The 16,144-nt window shown below is 42.3% G+C and overlaps 1 protein-coding gene across 1 annotated transcript in view; it reads left to right on the top strand.

Annotated features, from left to right (window-relative positions):
• SUV39H1 (SUV39H1 histone lysine methyltransferase) overlaps window positions 1-11,004 on the top strand; it is a 478,717-nt gene extending 467,713 nt beyond the window's left edge. Inside the window, exon 6 of the mRNA XM_044080286.1 lies at window positions 8,330-11,004. Within this exon, the coding sequence (XP_043936221.1) occupies window positions 8,330-8,463 (134 nt within the window). The 3' untranslated portion in view covers window positions 8,464-11,004. The remainder of the gene's footprint in view (window positions 1-8,329) is intronic.
• Window positions 11,005-16,144: the final 5,140 nt, after the last annotated feature.

The raw sequence follows: 16,144 nt of genomic DNA, 5'->3' as shown, positions 1-16,144 counted from the left end.
TTGTTTCTCAGGGTTACAGGTTCCACACCCTACCAAGGTCAAAAGGTATGCCAGACCTGCCACACAATCAATGGGCAGAGGCACAAAAACAAATTTCTGCTCTCGTAGACATAAGGGCTATTCAAAAAGTACCACAGCAAGAGCTGGGGCAAGGAATTTATTCAAGACTTTTCTTGGTACCCAGAAAGGACAAAGCCTGGAGACCAATATTGGACCTGTCTATTCTAAATACTTTCCTGGACGTTCCAAAATTCAAAATGTTGACACTGCAGCAACTTCTACCCATGCTGGGCAAGAAGGCTTGGCTAGTTGCCTTGGACCTCAGAGGCATACCTGCATGTCCCAATCGGACAATCTTGCAGAAGATACCTCAGATTCATAGCTGGCTCAATGCATTACCAATTCTCTGCACTGCCCTTTGGCCTATCTACTGCACTCAGGGTCTTCACAAAATGCCTGGCACCAGTAATTGCATTTTGCAGACAAAAAGGAATTCAAATATATCCCTACTTGGACGACTGCCTTATTCAAGCAGAGAGCAAGGACATTCTACTAAAGCATCTGGCGTTTGTAAAAAGATTACTAATTTGCCTAGGGTACACAGTAAACGAAAAGAAATCAAAACTAGTGCCCTCTCAAGAGATAATATTCCTGGGTGCAAGCTTAAATACAACTGCCCAGATGGCTTATCTCATGCCAGACAAGCAAAGGCAACTGACTCAATACTTTCAAATGATGGCAACAAAGACCCAGTTACCTGCAAGAAAAATTCTGCAGGCTTTGGGCTTCATGGCATCCTGCATCCTGCTAATTCCATATGCAAGACTGCATATGAGGAAGCTACAGTAGTATCTAAAAAGTGTTTGGACTCAACATTGCCACAGCCTGGAAGCAATAATAACTCTTATTCCCTGCCTGCAACAGGAGTTTCAATGGTGGGCACTAGCCTGTCACCACAGCAAGGGACAGCCTTTAACTTTACCCACAGCCAGGCAGACACTAACAGATGCATCGGATTATGCCTGGGGGGCGTGGCAGGAAAATGTATTCAGGGCACGTGGCCCGCGGACCAAATGCATCTTCATATCAATCAAAAAGAGTTGCTAGCTGTACAGAATGCCCTGACAGCCTTCAATGATCTTCTACATCCAGGGCAACTATTGCTAATGACGGACAATACTACAGTTATGTGGTACATAAGCAAGGGGGCACGCATTCCTACTCCCTCTGCAGACAAGCCATGACTTTGTGGAACACAGCACTGACCTATCAAGTACATCTGCAGGCACAATTCCTGCCAGGAAAGAAAAATACTCTGGCAGACGAACTAAGCAGAAACCTCATGGACCCTCACGAGTAGAAACTAGATCCACAGGTCTTCAACATAAGGAAATGGGGATGCCCAGACACAGATCTTTTTGCCTCCCCTCACAACTGCCAACTACAGAGATTCTGCACAAGGACTTATCACTCACAAGCATGGAAAGTGGATGCTCTGTCATTCAGATGGAAAACCCTAACAGTTTATGCCTTTCCACCACTGCCTCTCCTCCCCAAGGTACTCCTAAATGTCAGACGAGAAGCCAAAAATGATTCTGATTGCCCCAGACTGGCCACGCCAGCACTGGTACCCAATCCTAAAGAGCTTGTCTCAAGGCCCAGCTTGGACTTTACCTCGAATTCCTCATCTTCTGACTCAACAAAATCAGATCCTGCACAGCCAACTCAGAACCTTAAATCTGGCTGTATGGCAAATAATATAGCCACTCAGAACACACCTCTCTCTAAGGCTGTTATGGATGTCATTTTGGAAGCCAGGAGGCCCAGCACCAGGAAATCTTATGCAGAAAAATGGAAGAGATTCTGTGCTTGGAACCAGGCACAAGGACTTGAATATTTTATTCCTCAGATTTTACAGTACCTAACTGAGATGCTGGACAAAGGCCTATCCTTCTCATCAATTAAAATCCATGCCTCTGCCATTTCAGCTCATTAAAATACGGAACCTCCTATATTCTCACATCCACTGCTAAGACAGTACCTCAGAGGGGCAGAAAACATAAGACCCCCCAAGGAGAGAACCGATACCTACATGGGACCTCAACTTTGTCTTGGAAAAGCTCACACTGCCTCCTTTTGAGCCAGCCAATACAGCTGATATAAAATTCTTATCATGGAAAACTGCTGTGCTTCTAGCAATAACTTCAACAAAAAGAGTCTGAGTTACAGGCATTGATGGCAGAGGAACCTTTTATCATTTTTCATCCGGACAAGGGTTTCTCTAAGGACAAACCCAACATTTATGCCAAAGGTAGTATCCAGTGTGGCTCTTAACCAAACCATTCATTTGCCAACATTTTATCCAAATCCCCAGAATAAAGGGGGAGACTTCTGCGCTCTTTGGACATACACAGGCAGCTACGCTTCTACTTGGACAAAATCTTTCAGAAAAACTGAGCAACTGTTTGTAGCATATGCTGCAGGATCACAAGGAAAGGCTATTTCAAAGCAGACTATTTCAAAATGGATAGGACACTGCATTCGTTTCTGCTATGCACAGCATGGCAAATCAATGCCTAAGAATATTAGGCCACATTCTACCAGGGCAGCAGCCACTTCAGCAGCCTTTCTCAGAGGAGTACCAACCAAGGAAATTTTGGAGGCTGCAACTTGGAGTTCAGTACACACTTTTACCAAGCATCATCACTTACCTCTTTACTCTAAATCCAGAGCAGGCTTTGCCACTGCAGTTCTGCAGGGCCTCATAGCCACTCCGAATCCTATTTAGACCCAGCCGCCCTACCTCAGCTTTGGGATTCAACCCAAGTGTAATGACTGCAACAGTGAAACACTATGAACATAGTACAGTTGTGTACCTACCATAAATGTAGATGTTAGTGTATTCACTGTTGTAGTCCAGGTTACCCTCCATCCCCCTTTCTTTGCTGGAACTTATCTATACTTCTCTGTCCTATACAATCTATGTAGTGCATTTGCTTGTAGATGAAGGTATTGTTTTATTTTAGTGTATGTTTTTATAAGCAATATGTATTGCCTACCTTCTTGGGGGCACATGACATCTGGGGCAAAAAAAACTGAAGAAAATGGCGTCTGCTGCATCTTGTATACCCCTGGCGCACTGACGTCAGGGAAGAGGCATCAGCAACCGACGCCGGACCAGGACTGTGGAATTCAGGCCGTGTGCGGGTAGCCTGCCAGCAGGATAACCCAAGTGTAATGACTGCAACAGTGAATACACTCTAACATCTACATTTATGGTAGGTACACAACTGTACTTTCTTGTAGATGCCATGGTTGTTGTGGCAGCTACTAAAAAGTAGTTAGCTGAGCAGAACTCCTCTGTCCATCCCCCTAACAGGGAGTCTAGGGTGTTTTGGGAATAGAGTGTATGCATCAAGGACCTTTTGCTTTAAAGTTATTCGGTGCATTTCACAAGGTTAGAGAAGGACTTAATCACGGACCTCGAACTCTGCCCCAGGGTCCATGTCTGTAGAGGAGCAAAAATCTTTCCTCATGACTGCCTACTCTGCAGTCCATTACTAACGCATCCATGAAGTTAACCTCACACACAGCTGAAGGGTCCTCACAGGCTGCCAGTTCAGGCATAGCCATTAGGCGGCATGCCTGGTGCATTTGTGATTTTGCGGAGCCCTTTAAGGCATCATTCATCAATGTTCCCTTTGATGGATCTTCCTTAATTGGACCAGCAGTTAGTGACGCTCTTCTGCAGTGAGAAGAATGAACAGATGCTGTCTGGCTTGGGAATCTGTTTTCTAGCCCGCAAAGAACCTTTTTCAGGAATCAACACAGTGGTAAGAAAGCATGGTTCAGAAAATCCCAAGGACCTTTCCAGGAATCGTGTGGAGATCTTTTCCCCCAGAGACAGAGGGAGAAATAACTGTAATGGGACATGCCACCCTGATGGCAAAGGGAGTCTACAGAATCAGAGAGGCCTTTTCAGCACTCTTGAAAAGTTATCCCACTGTCCCTCTCTGGAAACAGTCCGGGGAGAGCTTATCCTTGCACCCAAAAGCCTGGTCAGCCATTACACCAGATTCTTGGGTGCAGAGGATCATATCCAGAGGTTACTTCATTCCCTTTTCCCAAGTTCCTCCCAGAAAAAAGTCTCCCCGATGTTCCACCCAGAGGGAACCAGCAACTCTAGAAATTCAAAAGCTGTTGGACAAAAGTTATCCAGGAGGTCCCCCCAGACCAAAGACAGTCTGGAATTTACTAAAGGTTCTTTTTAGTGCCGAGTGACCAGAGACCCATTTTTTGGATCTCCATTATTTGAATCAGATTGTCAAGAATTCCAAGTTCCAGATGGTCACAGTTCAGTCCATTCTGCCTCTCCTTCAGAAGGATGACTGAACGTGCTCTCTAGAGCTTTAGGATCTGTACTGTAATATAAAAATGAACACGCTGCCGAAGATGTCTACACTTTTGGCTGGGAGCCAGTCATAATCTGTTCAGCGCCTTGCCTTTTAGTCTCACCACAGCCCCTAGGGTGTCCACCAAATGTAGGGCAGTGGTAGCAGCTCATCTAAGACTGTGTGGATTCAGTGTGTTTCCATATCTAGACTGGCTGATAACAGTACTGACCAGGCATCTTCTAGTAAAGGCCACTGACTACGAGATTTATCATAATCTCCAGAGATTGAGATAAAAAATAGAAGGTGAAGTCCCAGCCTCAACCAGTTCAAGCAACGGAGTTTACAGCGGCTCGTCTAGACAGTCAGTTGCCTAGCCTAGCTCTTCTGCCTCAAAACAGAATTCTTACTCTGCAATCGCATGTCAGTCAAGTTCGGCCATCCCTCACCCCCAGCAAGATTAATATTCAAAGCCCTAGGGTTGATGGCTGATGCAATAACTTTACTACCCACTGCTCATCTTCATATGAGAATTCTTCAGTGGGCTCTAAGCAGTGCAATCATCTTTTCGTCAGTCTCTACGATATCCAATAAAATTGTTAGGCCTGTAGAAAATCTCTACTGTGATGGATACATTCCGAAGAGTTTTATTAAGGCTGTCCGTTTGTCCTTCCTCCCCCAAGAGCACATTGACCATCATCTCCTCCCAGTTAGGGGGGGGGGGGGTATTACTTGGTCCCAAGAAGAGACTATTTGCATGCAAGTGCTCTAGAGATGAGAGTGGTGCTTTTTAGCGTTGCAGGCCCTTCAGAGCTCTCTTCAGTAGCAAGTCTTGCTATTCAGACGGATAAGTCAGTAGTCTGGTACATCAGCAAATGGGTGATCCAAATCTTACCCCCTTTGCCAAGCAGCAGTGAGTGTTTGGCAATGGGCAACCTCTTCCAACCACTTTCTAGTAGCAACACTCATACCGGGGAATCCAGCATATTAGCAGACAAGCTCAGCAGGACCATTCTGACTCCTCACTAGTGGTGTCTTAATCAGTGGCAAAGGTGATCTTTCACAAATGGAGTCAACCATGCTGCGATCTGTTTGCCTGTCCCTTAGCAAATGCAGCAGGTTCTGTGCCCTAACCCCCCCCCCCCAACCAGGGACAGTCACTGAGAGATGGCTCTAGTCCACGTTTGGCCCTCCAGTGTCCTTTGCTTTTACCCATCCACTACCTCTGATACCCAAGTTTTTTCAGAAAGCCAGTCAGTTGAAGAGCAAAGTAATCCTCATTGCCCCCTTCTATCCTCAGTAAGTGTGGTTTCCCTTCCTGTGGTCTCACCTAATATGTCCTCCATGGACACTGGACCCCCGTCCATATCTCTTGTCAATCCTGTCAGAGATTATTGACCCAGACATTACAGATCTCAAGTTAACCACATGCTTTCTCAATTCCAATGATGGCTAGACATTCCATGTTTTCCTCTCCAGTTCATCGAATCCTTTGTTTGTCCGACAAACCTTCAACCAGGAAGATTTATAAGAGTAAATGGAAGATTCCGTTAAAGTACAGTTAGCAACCATCTCCAACATTGGCAACAAGGCTTCTGCTTTAGCTTCAACTAATTTCTGCAAGGCCTTCCTAAAATGTACACTATTTTTAGACCTCCAATTCAAGGTCCTAGTCCACCTTGGGATCCGACTTTGGTGTTACAATCTTTAGTACATTCTCTGTTTGAGCCCTTGGTTTTATCTTGGAAACCTGTCTTTTGGTGGTATTTACTTCAGCTAGACAAGTTTCAGAACTCTAAACACACTAGAAAACCACCGTATCTAATTTTTCACAAGGATAGGATTACTCCGCGTGCACTAATCCTTCCTATCTAAAGTGACCTATGAATTAAATGTCAGTCAAGTCATTAACCTTACCAGTTTTCTTTCCAAATTTTGAGAATAAAGTAGAATATACCCTTCATATCTTGGATGTACATGGAAAACTTTGTTTTTACCTACTTAGCCAAGGAGTTTAGAAAAACAGATCAGTTTTTTTCTAACACCAAGATGGGAAAAACCGCTTCGATGGTTACTTTAGCAAAATGGATAGCAGATTGTGTTTCTCGTGTTTATTCCTTGAAAGGCTTAACATTACCAAAACCACTGAAGATGCATTCAACCAAGTCAATGGCTGTCAGCTGCTTTTTTGGACTAGAGCTTCCATTGATATTTGTGCAGCTGTCACTTGGTCTAATACTCCTACTTTTGTTCACCATTACAAGTTGTACATCATCTCCAGGAACAGAACATCATTCAGTTCTGTGGTGCTCTGGAATATCCCTCCATGAAGACCACCTAAGGTAAATGTAGCTGGGACTCTCTCATTCGTTCCTCAATGAATGGGAGAATGACATCATCTGATATATGTTATGTTCTCACAATCACGTTCCAGCTCTGAACATTTTCATTCTTCCTCAACTCGCTTCCTCTTCCCCCTATCCATGTCTTTGGGAGTGACCTAGTAGAATTCTTACTAGGAACCATTGTTCCTGTTTGAGCTCCTGATCTTTCAGCTATCACTTTTGTCTCTCAGCTAATTTGAGTAATTTTTTTAACTGAGATTTTGTATAATAGCAGCAAACTTGATCTGTGGTAATGAGTGATCAGGGCATTGTCGATGAAGAAGCTCGAGAGTCTGATCCTAGTATCTAAAGAAAGTGGCAGAGTCTGATCCGAAGGTCGGATCCAAACTCATTTGTTGAGATAGAATGAAAATGGGCAACAGAGATGGAACATTATGGTGGGTAGATAACTCTTTTTCTAACTGAATAGGATTTGTCCCTGGAATAATGCCTCCATGCCCAAAATGTGTGAGGGGAGAAAATATTCTATACACTTTAGACATACAAGACTTTAAGCATTCTTTCCAAGTATCTGTCATTGCTACTGGAGAAATATGCAGGCCAGTATCCAAATGTCTTTCCCAGTGGTTAGGCATTAAGACAGTTTAAAGCACATGCCATTAGAGTTGCTGTCAGAGCTGAAGACTTTGACATCCTCTGCTCAAAGTATTTGTGAAGTGTCATTTCAACTTCTATACACACTTTCTGCAAGCACTACAGATTGGTTACTCAGTCAAGGGACTATAACTGGCTTTGTTGCCCTTTGCAATATTCTAGAGAATGTTAATCTACTTAGTCCCATGGTTAGGGGACCTTACACTGTTAAGCAGTCTTCTGTTCATTTTTTATATATAATTAGAAGTGCTCTTAATGATGAATATAATGTAGTTTTGTGAATGAACTTACTATAACCATAGATGTTTAAATAGAAAAATCATTGCTGTGTTACGAGCTCTCTCCATCCTTTTCTAGATAGATGTATTATACTGAGCTATCCCTCTTTTTTGTTGAGGGGCTAGCCCTTGCATTTGTATTTGAGGTACAGTTATGGTTGGGGGAGGAGGAGAGTTGTATTTTCCTTTGAGTGTTGCAGTGTGTGTGTGCGTGTGTGTTGGGTCAGGTGAATGGATAGTTGATTTGAATCAGATTGGTCATTGTTGGGGTTACCTCCTTTCCATGTTAGGGGCATTTCAGTAAAGCAGTAGCTTTCTCCTTCCTGATTTAAATTTGCTGAGAGAGATGGGAGCATTTGTTGACTCTCTCCCAAGAAAATAACACTTTGAAGGGGTACATGCTGCTTTATTGCCAGACTTTCTGCCGGAATGGAAGCGAGAACTTCATGTCCTAGCTGCGGACATCTGCCTAGTCTCCATGTTTGTCTGCTCCCAGCCTGAAACTGTCACATTTGTTTTGTGAATGCACTGCATTGGTGGACTTGCTTTTCTTGCATTTATGTTTGAGTACCCTCACACAACTGTACTTTGAGTATCTTTGCTAAAATGTGCTTTCTGGTGTTCAAGACTTAGTTTTGCACTTTGTGTTTTGCCTTTCCAGCTGATCCTGTTGACATAGAAAGCACTCGAATGGACTCCAACTTTGGCCTTGCTGGACTTGCAGGGTCCCCAAAGAAACGAATTCGCGTTGAATGTAAATGTGGAACAGATTCATGCAGAAAGTACCTTTTCTGAAGCCACTTTTGGATGGAAGAAAGGGAAAAAATGAGGAACCACAAGTCTGCCAAAACTGAAAGAACTAAGTTTTGTACAGTTTTTAAAAAAGTTGCTTGGACAACAGCTGTTTTTTTTTCCTAACCCAGAGGATGACATCTATTATTTATATATATGTATATTAAAAAATTTCAGGTACTGTTTCATATGTCATTCTGTGCTGGAAGAAGCACCTAAAGGAGAGGTGTTAAATCCTCCTACATTGTGACATGTATATGTATAGTTTTATATATGTGTATGTATATATTTTTTTTAATTTGACTTGTAGGGAAGTCGCCCTTCTTGTAAGTAAAACTTTTTTAAAGACGTGAAATGCCCCTCCCTAAAAGTGGGATAGATAAAAATAATTTATAAGTCCGTTTGTGTTCACTTTTAACAAAGAAGGCTTTTATATGTTAATTTTAAGTTCGTCACAGCTTTTTTCCATTCCTTTAATGCATGCTGTTAACTAGTGGAGATGTTTGGGAAACCTACTGCCAGATTTCGTTCTTTCCAAAAGTGCATTTTTTAGTGGACTTCAGTCCATTATTTTAACATGTAAATCTGCAATTAAGTTGCTGTAGGTGGTGTTAATGCATAATTTAATCTGCTTGGAGCACAAGAAAGAAGGCATCTGGGGAAACAGATGAAAAGAATGGGAACTTTGCCACTCTTGGATTGCTGCCATTGCGACTGAAAGTGACATTGCCACTAACCCACCATTGGTCCACTGCAAAGTTTTGTACTGCAGTTTTGTGACACTGTCTTAAAGCATCACTTTGCACTAACTGGAAGTTTAGTATGGGTTTAAACATCTGCAGCATCATTTTTAAGGCCTGCCTTCTAGTGTTGGAGATGAAGTCACAAAACTATTTAGCAAGTTTAAAAGCCCAAGAATGCTTGGAAACCTAGAAATGCTAAACAATGTCATAAGTATGGTCTGTAAAATTATAAATTCACTGTAAAATAATTTGCATTATTCTTGTATCCATTTTTGGTTGAATCATATAATCAAAGCTATGCAGAAAGAGTGGAGAAGTAATTTACTGGGGGGGGGGGGTTCGCATTTCATCAGAGGAAGTTTTTTGCTTGTCGTGTTGTGGAGTTGGAGGTTATGAACTACTGTTTGTTAGTGTACCAGCGTAATAACTTGGTGCAGACGACTTAAAGTACTTTTGATCCCTATGATGAACAACAGTGCACTGAGCTTAAAGAAGCACATACTGGGGCAGTACATTTATTACATTTGTATTTGCAGAGTGTTCATATTAAGGTATCTTGTACATTTATGATTGCAAGTAAATGCAGCATTGAGTAAACTGCAAGGTTAGTTGGTAAAGGCATTGTTTAAGCTGTTTCATCCGTTTACTTAAGCAGCCAGAATTCAGTATTGGAGTCATAAAACTGACTTCATCTGTCAAACTATAATCAAGCTGCAGTTTCTATTTGAAATACTTGTGAACTTTTATTGTATCATGAATTTTGGTCCTTCTATTCTACTTATGTGTAGTGATAACTGCACTGAGCTTCCACACAGATCTAGTTTCACCATGGTCACCTCAACATAAGTGTGACAACCTACCTGCTTACTGTTGTGAAGCATTTCTTTAGTTGGACATGAGAATGATTAACAAAATATTCCACACTTTGGTGGCCTGTATCGGCAGGTGAAGGCAGTGTTTGCATTTACCACAACACACAATTAGCAAACAACCACCCACCCAAAGCTAATATTTTTCCAGAATAGGCTTTTGAATCTGTTTATAATGGGAGAGACAGATGTTTCTACAAAACAGAATTTTAATATAAGCATATGTAAAAACTGATCCCAAACAGAATTAATGGATTTTTAACTTTTCACCTTGTCTGTTAAGCTGTGCTATTTTATTTGAAGACTATAGGTATTTGGATTAATTTTGATATCCTGGTAGTATGGTAAGGTTGCTGCCTTCTAAAACTCATGACTATTTCTGTACAAGGTGGTACCAATGTACCTTATGTAATTTTCTTAGTGGAGTGACTGTACTATAGTTAGTTACACAACACTAAACAGTGCAGGACCTTCCCAAAATAAAATTATTGTAAAATTAGTTTTATGCAACAACATTTAATGTGAAGGTTTTTAGCTCCTGGTGTTTTTCCTGTGGTAATTTTTTTGCTTCTGAATGACACTGCTTGCTTAAGGACCATTGGAAACCCTTTTGTGCCTTGTCTTTCAGTTCATGTTTTAGCATTGTAGTTTATTCTCTAAAGTAATGATATGCAGGTTGCACAGATAATGTTCCATGTTATGGCTTCTCCCACCTCTTTTTTTTTTTTTTTTTTTTTTTTTTTCCCCACCGCCATTTTGCCAGCCAACCTGTTCACTTGATTGTCAGACATTTCTGATTTTTTTGTATGTACATGTCTTAGCTGTTCGCACTTCCTTAAATATATGCATCTAGTATTTTTGTTGTCTTGAATTTCCTAGATTATTTTAATATGTATTGAACTACAATAAAGAAAAAGTGTTTCTAAACCTCAGCCCTGGTGTCTGCTTAGGTTAGTGTGACCATTTTATGGAGACTGAAAAGGCGCAGAGGCTGTAGTAAGTCAAGTTCAATCAGTAATAGAGTTGCTATGTCAAAATAAACCAGGTAGGTAGATGGTAGTTTCTGGGTATTTTGTAGGCATTCAACAATGTTCTGTCCTTCATTGTAACATGGAAGGATAAATGTTTTCCAGAAGATTGTTTTTTTACAAAAGTATTTTTTTTTTCTAATTGCATTCAGCCAGAAGAGGAGTGTAATGTCAGCCTAGGACTACTTTCAGCAGGTAACGTTAATTATTCCATTTTGAGTAGTAGGAGCTTGACTGTTGGAGAAGAGAGTGTTGAGCACAATTGTCATTGGTCTTACAAAATGCACCTCTTGCATCCATTCCACCAACTTCAGATAAGTTTAATTTCTTGCTGTCAGTGCATGATGTGATTTGCTAAAATCATTGACTTGGATTTAGTTTGTGAAATTCAATCCCTTGAGACTAAAAATGTCTCTAAAGAGAATGACCCACATATTGTTACTTTGGGTTCAACATGCAGTTTAGAACTATGCAAGGTAGTGATGAAATGGAGTGCTGTTAAAAGAAATCAGCAATACAAATAAATTTGTGTTCATGTATGTCCATCTGCAAAGTTTTACCTGGGCAATAATTTTAAGGGGAACATTCCTGTATCCATTTTCATGCTGGTTATAAATCTTAATTGCAGTTCTTTGATAAAGAACACTTGCACTGTAACCCTTAAATCTTATTTCAGGCTTGCTTTTATTTAGGCTACTAACCTGAGAGTTGCCCTAGTCTGTAAACTCAAAGCTGAGGAGACAGTTATGTATTGAATTCGCTATGATAACTAAAACTGAAAATGAAGCGTACCGTGTCAGCAATTGGAACAAATTGCGTGGTGTATTCCAACAAACTCCAGCAATAACCTCCGCACAATATACATTTATTACATGTACAAGCAATGCAAAGGCCCATAGACTGGTTTCACTGCACCCGTCAGTTCCTTTGAAGTTATTGCTGGTGTTTGAGTTTGATAACTGCCGTAAGATATTTGGAGAAGTGTTCTGCTTTCCTTTTGCCTTGTTGATAAGGTTGTACAATATTAGAACCTGCATTTTGCTACTTGCACAGTTTCAGAACTTCATCTTTCCTGTCCTCATTGAAGTACTGCATTTGCATGCCTTAACAGATCATAGTCTGCTTTGTTTGCTGGCCATGACAGACACCCGCATCACCTATACTGTCTTGGGGAGAGCTGTGATAATGACACCACAGCTGTAAAGTTTAGTCTGGCTACTTGACATTGAATGAGGGAAAGTTTTTTTTTAACCACTTTCGCAACCAGCAAAATAGAAACAGTAGGCAGCTGTTTGGTCAGAGACTAGCACGAGTTAGAGCCTTACCACCTCCTTGCAGGTGCAAGAAAACAGCGTTGCAAAAAACCATATTGACCTATTTTAATTTGTAAACATTATATCTAATGTCAATTTTCATTCTTGATGAATAGGTCTCTTCTGAGACCTCAGAACCAGCTCTACCATTGTACAGCTCACTCCAGCCAAAACCTCTCGAGCTAAGGCTCTATCCATAATGCCCCTCTCTCCATTACCTCAGATCTTGTTTGCTGCTCTGAAAACAAGATGCGTCATTCGATACTCTCTAGCTTAAGTGCCTTATATACCGACAACTACCTTGGCACCAGCTTCTTTGCCCTCCCATTCGGATCAGACTTCACCTTCTGCTCCGCAGCCTACACTGCCAAAGTTCAAAACATTTCTGCCTCCCAGGACAAGATATTCCCTCTCTGTGGACCCATTTTTTGGACAACTCCCCAGTCCTTTCATTATAGGCCAGAGTCTCCCTCAGGAATTTTGATCTGTTTATCCAGATTTTCTTCAACCTCCTTTCAAGATTTTAGAGATCGCTGCTTCAACTATTCTGGTTCCAGCTCTCTCTGTGCAGACAGTAGCCCCTACGTTGATACCAGGGTCATCTCTGATGTCTTCACCACCATTGGATCTGATGCACACCCGGGACCATGGTTTGGTTGTCAGTTCTGGGAGCTACAGTACAGTTCCAGTTGTTGGCACAACACTGTCTTTGGCTCTCCGGGACTGGGCAGTTTTGAGCCCTCTTCTGGCTCCTGTTTTGGAGGGCGTTTTATCAGAGTGGGGTGTGAACCCAGTTCCGAGGTTGTCTTTCTCTGTTCTGGGCTCCCGTCCGTCTTCAGGTGGGCCTGCCTTCCAGATCATGGAGAGAGCTCTAACCTCAGCAGGCTGTCAACTGACTGTCTTCGGAATGTCACAGAGATCCCCACTGAGGAGCCACCCCATAAGAAGACTTGCAAGAGGAAGCATCTAGATGCTACAGAAGAATCTGTCATGGAAGACACAGATGAAAGGGGAGGGGTCACCCCCTGAAGACGTCACCTTTGGAGACATCCTAGAAATCCTAAAACAGAGGGGTGATTGGAAACCTCAAACCCATCCTCTGAGGAATCTGTGTTCTTGCAAACTTTTTGTGCCTGCCCTTCTGCTTCCTAGTTGACTCCACCCACTGACGACCTCATTAAGCTAGTCATACAGCGAGTGTGGAAGGCTCCTGATTCCATTGAGCCGATTCCCCTGAGACTAGATAAAATTTTATCAGCCCCAGAAGACCAACCACACTGGGAATAGGGTTTAGCAGTAGATGCCATGGTGATGGCCACCAAAAAGGAACTTGCCAAGGAGAGTTCCACTGTCCATCCTCCCAACCGAGAGTCTCAGATGATGGATAGGTTTGGGAAGTGGGTCTTTGCATCAACGACCTTCACTCTTGGGTCCTTGAATTTCATGGCACTTCACTAGACTCCAAAGGGATCTGATAAACGAGCTTTCTGATACCCTTGCAGGAGCTGTGTCTGATGAGGTGTGGGATAAGGTTGCCTCTTAGCTTGCTACCCTGGAGTCTATATCAAACTCGTCCATGTAACTCATTGCTCATGCAGCCGAAGGAACGTCTAGGGCAATAGGTACAGGTGTTGCCATAAGGTGCCACACCTGGATGTGCTTGTGTGACTTTGCAGAACTTTTCAAGTCTTCATTCGTCAATGCTCTTATTGACTGATTTTCCTTGTTTGGCCCCAAAGTGAGAGACCCTTGCCAGATGTGAAAAAGATGGAAAGACCCTTTCTACTGTGGGCATTCATTTCTCTACTCCTCAACGGTCCTATTGTAAGAATCGGAGAAGTGGAAAAATGTGGTTCAAAAAATCCCAAGGGTGTGTTCAAGACACATGTGGTGAATACTTCCATTTGGGCAGAGGGGGGAAGTTATGGAAGATGCCCTCCCCGTGGCAGTGGGGGGGTCCACATAATCAGGGTTCCAGGGATTCTTTCTCCGGACAGCCCTACCAGTGCTCCTAAATGGAGACCCGATTGCTTACCTCTGGAAGTAGTCGAGGAAGACTTTCACTGCACCAAACAGCCTGGCTAATGATAACTTCAGATATACTGGTGCAGAGAATTATCACCAGAGGTTACAAGATTCCCTTCATTCTTTTGCCAAAGTCCCATATGCAAATCCCCAGTGTTCCACCCAATCAGAGGGATCTAGGAGCAGTGGAAATTCAAAAGCTGCTCAGAGTCATCCAAGAAGTCCCACCAGACCAACTAGAATCCAGCTTTTACTCTAGGTTATTTTTAGTGCCAAAAAAAGACAGGTGACTGGAGACATATTAGATCTCAGCTTTCTGAACAAGTTTGTTCAGCAGACAAAATTCTGGATGGTCATGGTTCAGTGTATCCTTCCCTTTCTGGAGCAGAATGATTGGATGTGCTCTGCAAACCTCCAGGATGCGTATTACCACATAAAGATGGACAAATGCTCCGGAAGGTATCTCTTGTTTCCAGTTGGGGGCCAGTCATTACCAATTCCATCCACTGCCCTTCGGTCTCGTCACAGCCCCCATGGTGTTCACCAAATGCAGGGCAGTGGTAATGGCTCACTTGAGGCTACGCAGATTCTGGGTGTTTCCATACCTAGATGACTGGCTCCTCACCACCCCCTCCAGGCATCTACTGCTTCATGCCACAGACTTCGTACTACATCTGTTCAATCAACGCAGAAAAGTCCGAGTTAACTCCTACACAAGACCTAGAATTCATAGGAGCAAGACTAAATACGGTTTCTTGTATAGCCTCTCTTCCTCTCCACAGACTACAAAAATGGAGAATCTCAGGTTTGGACAATCATTTCCAAAAACAAGGTTCCTGCTCTTCTGGTACTTCAAGCTTTGGGAACTATGGCAGCGACCATAACCTTAGTACCCCTCTCAAGATATCGCATAAGGCTACTACAATGACTGTTGGCAACACAATGGTCTGTTCGATCACATCTGATGTCTCACCCAATTCTAATAAATCGTAAAAAAGGATCTATCCTGGTGGATGAAGTCAGGAAAAAAAACTTATGGGGCTGCACCTCCCCCTCTCTGCCCAAAGCCATACTGACTACGAATGCTTCCCAGATTGGGGGGGAGGGAATTATCTGGGAAAGACAGTCCAAGGTACTTGATCCCCAGAAGAGGCCAATCCTGCACATCAATGTCCTGGAATTAAGGGCATTGCTTTTAGCGTTGCAAGGCTTGGTCTGTACTTCCTTCAAGGATGGTTGCAGTTCGATCAGGCAATATGTTGGTAGTCTGGTACATCAGAATAAAGCTCCCCTGCACGAAGGAAGTTGTGCGGCAAAAACATGTAATTCAAAAAAACAAAAAAGCCAGCAATAGGTGAACTGAGAAATATTACATTTTAATAGTAAGACTTCATTAAACAGATCGGTTTCAGCCTGGAATTAGCCTGGCCTTCTTCAGTGTTATAAAAAACTGAAATGAATACAAGAAATCTTAAATAATGAAAGACAGATAAACAAATAAACATGATTGGCTGACAAAAAGCATCACTAATGTTCATCATAAATATTCATTAAGCCCTGGATTAAAAAGAGCACCCAATTTTGTGATCCATTTCTTTTCCTTTATATTGAGTTTATTATGCCAACCAGATTTGTGAGTGCGATCCCCAATAAGCTTATCAATGATAATAGTGAAATTTAGCTGACTGATGTTTGTGTATGTTTAT

The sequence above is a fragment of the Protopterus annectens genome, chromosome 8.part0 (assembly GCF_019279795.1).
Source record: "Protopterus annectens isolate FY-2018-M chromosome 8.part0, PAN1.0, whole genome shotgun sequence".
In the NCBI taxonomy this organism is placed as follows: domain Eukaryota; kingdom Metazoa; phylum Chordata; order Ceratodontiformes; family Protopteridae; genus Protopterus; species Protopterus annectens.
The sequence above is the reverse complement of the archived record's forward strand: the minus strand, read 5'-3'. Positions and strand labels throughout refer to the sequence as shown.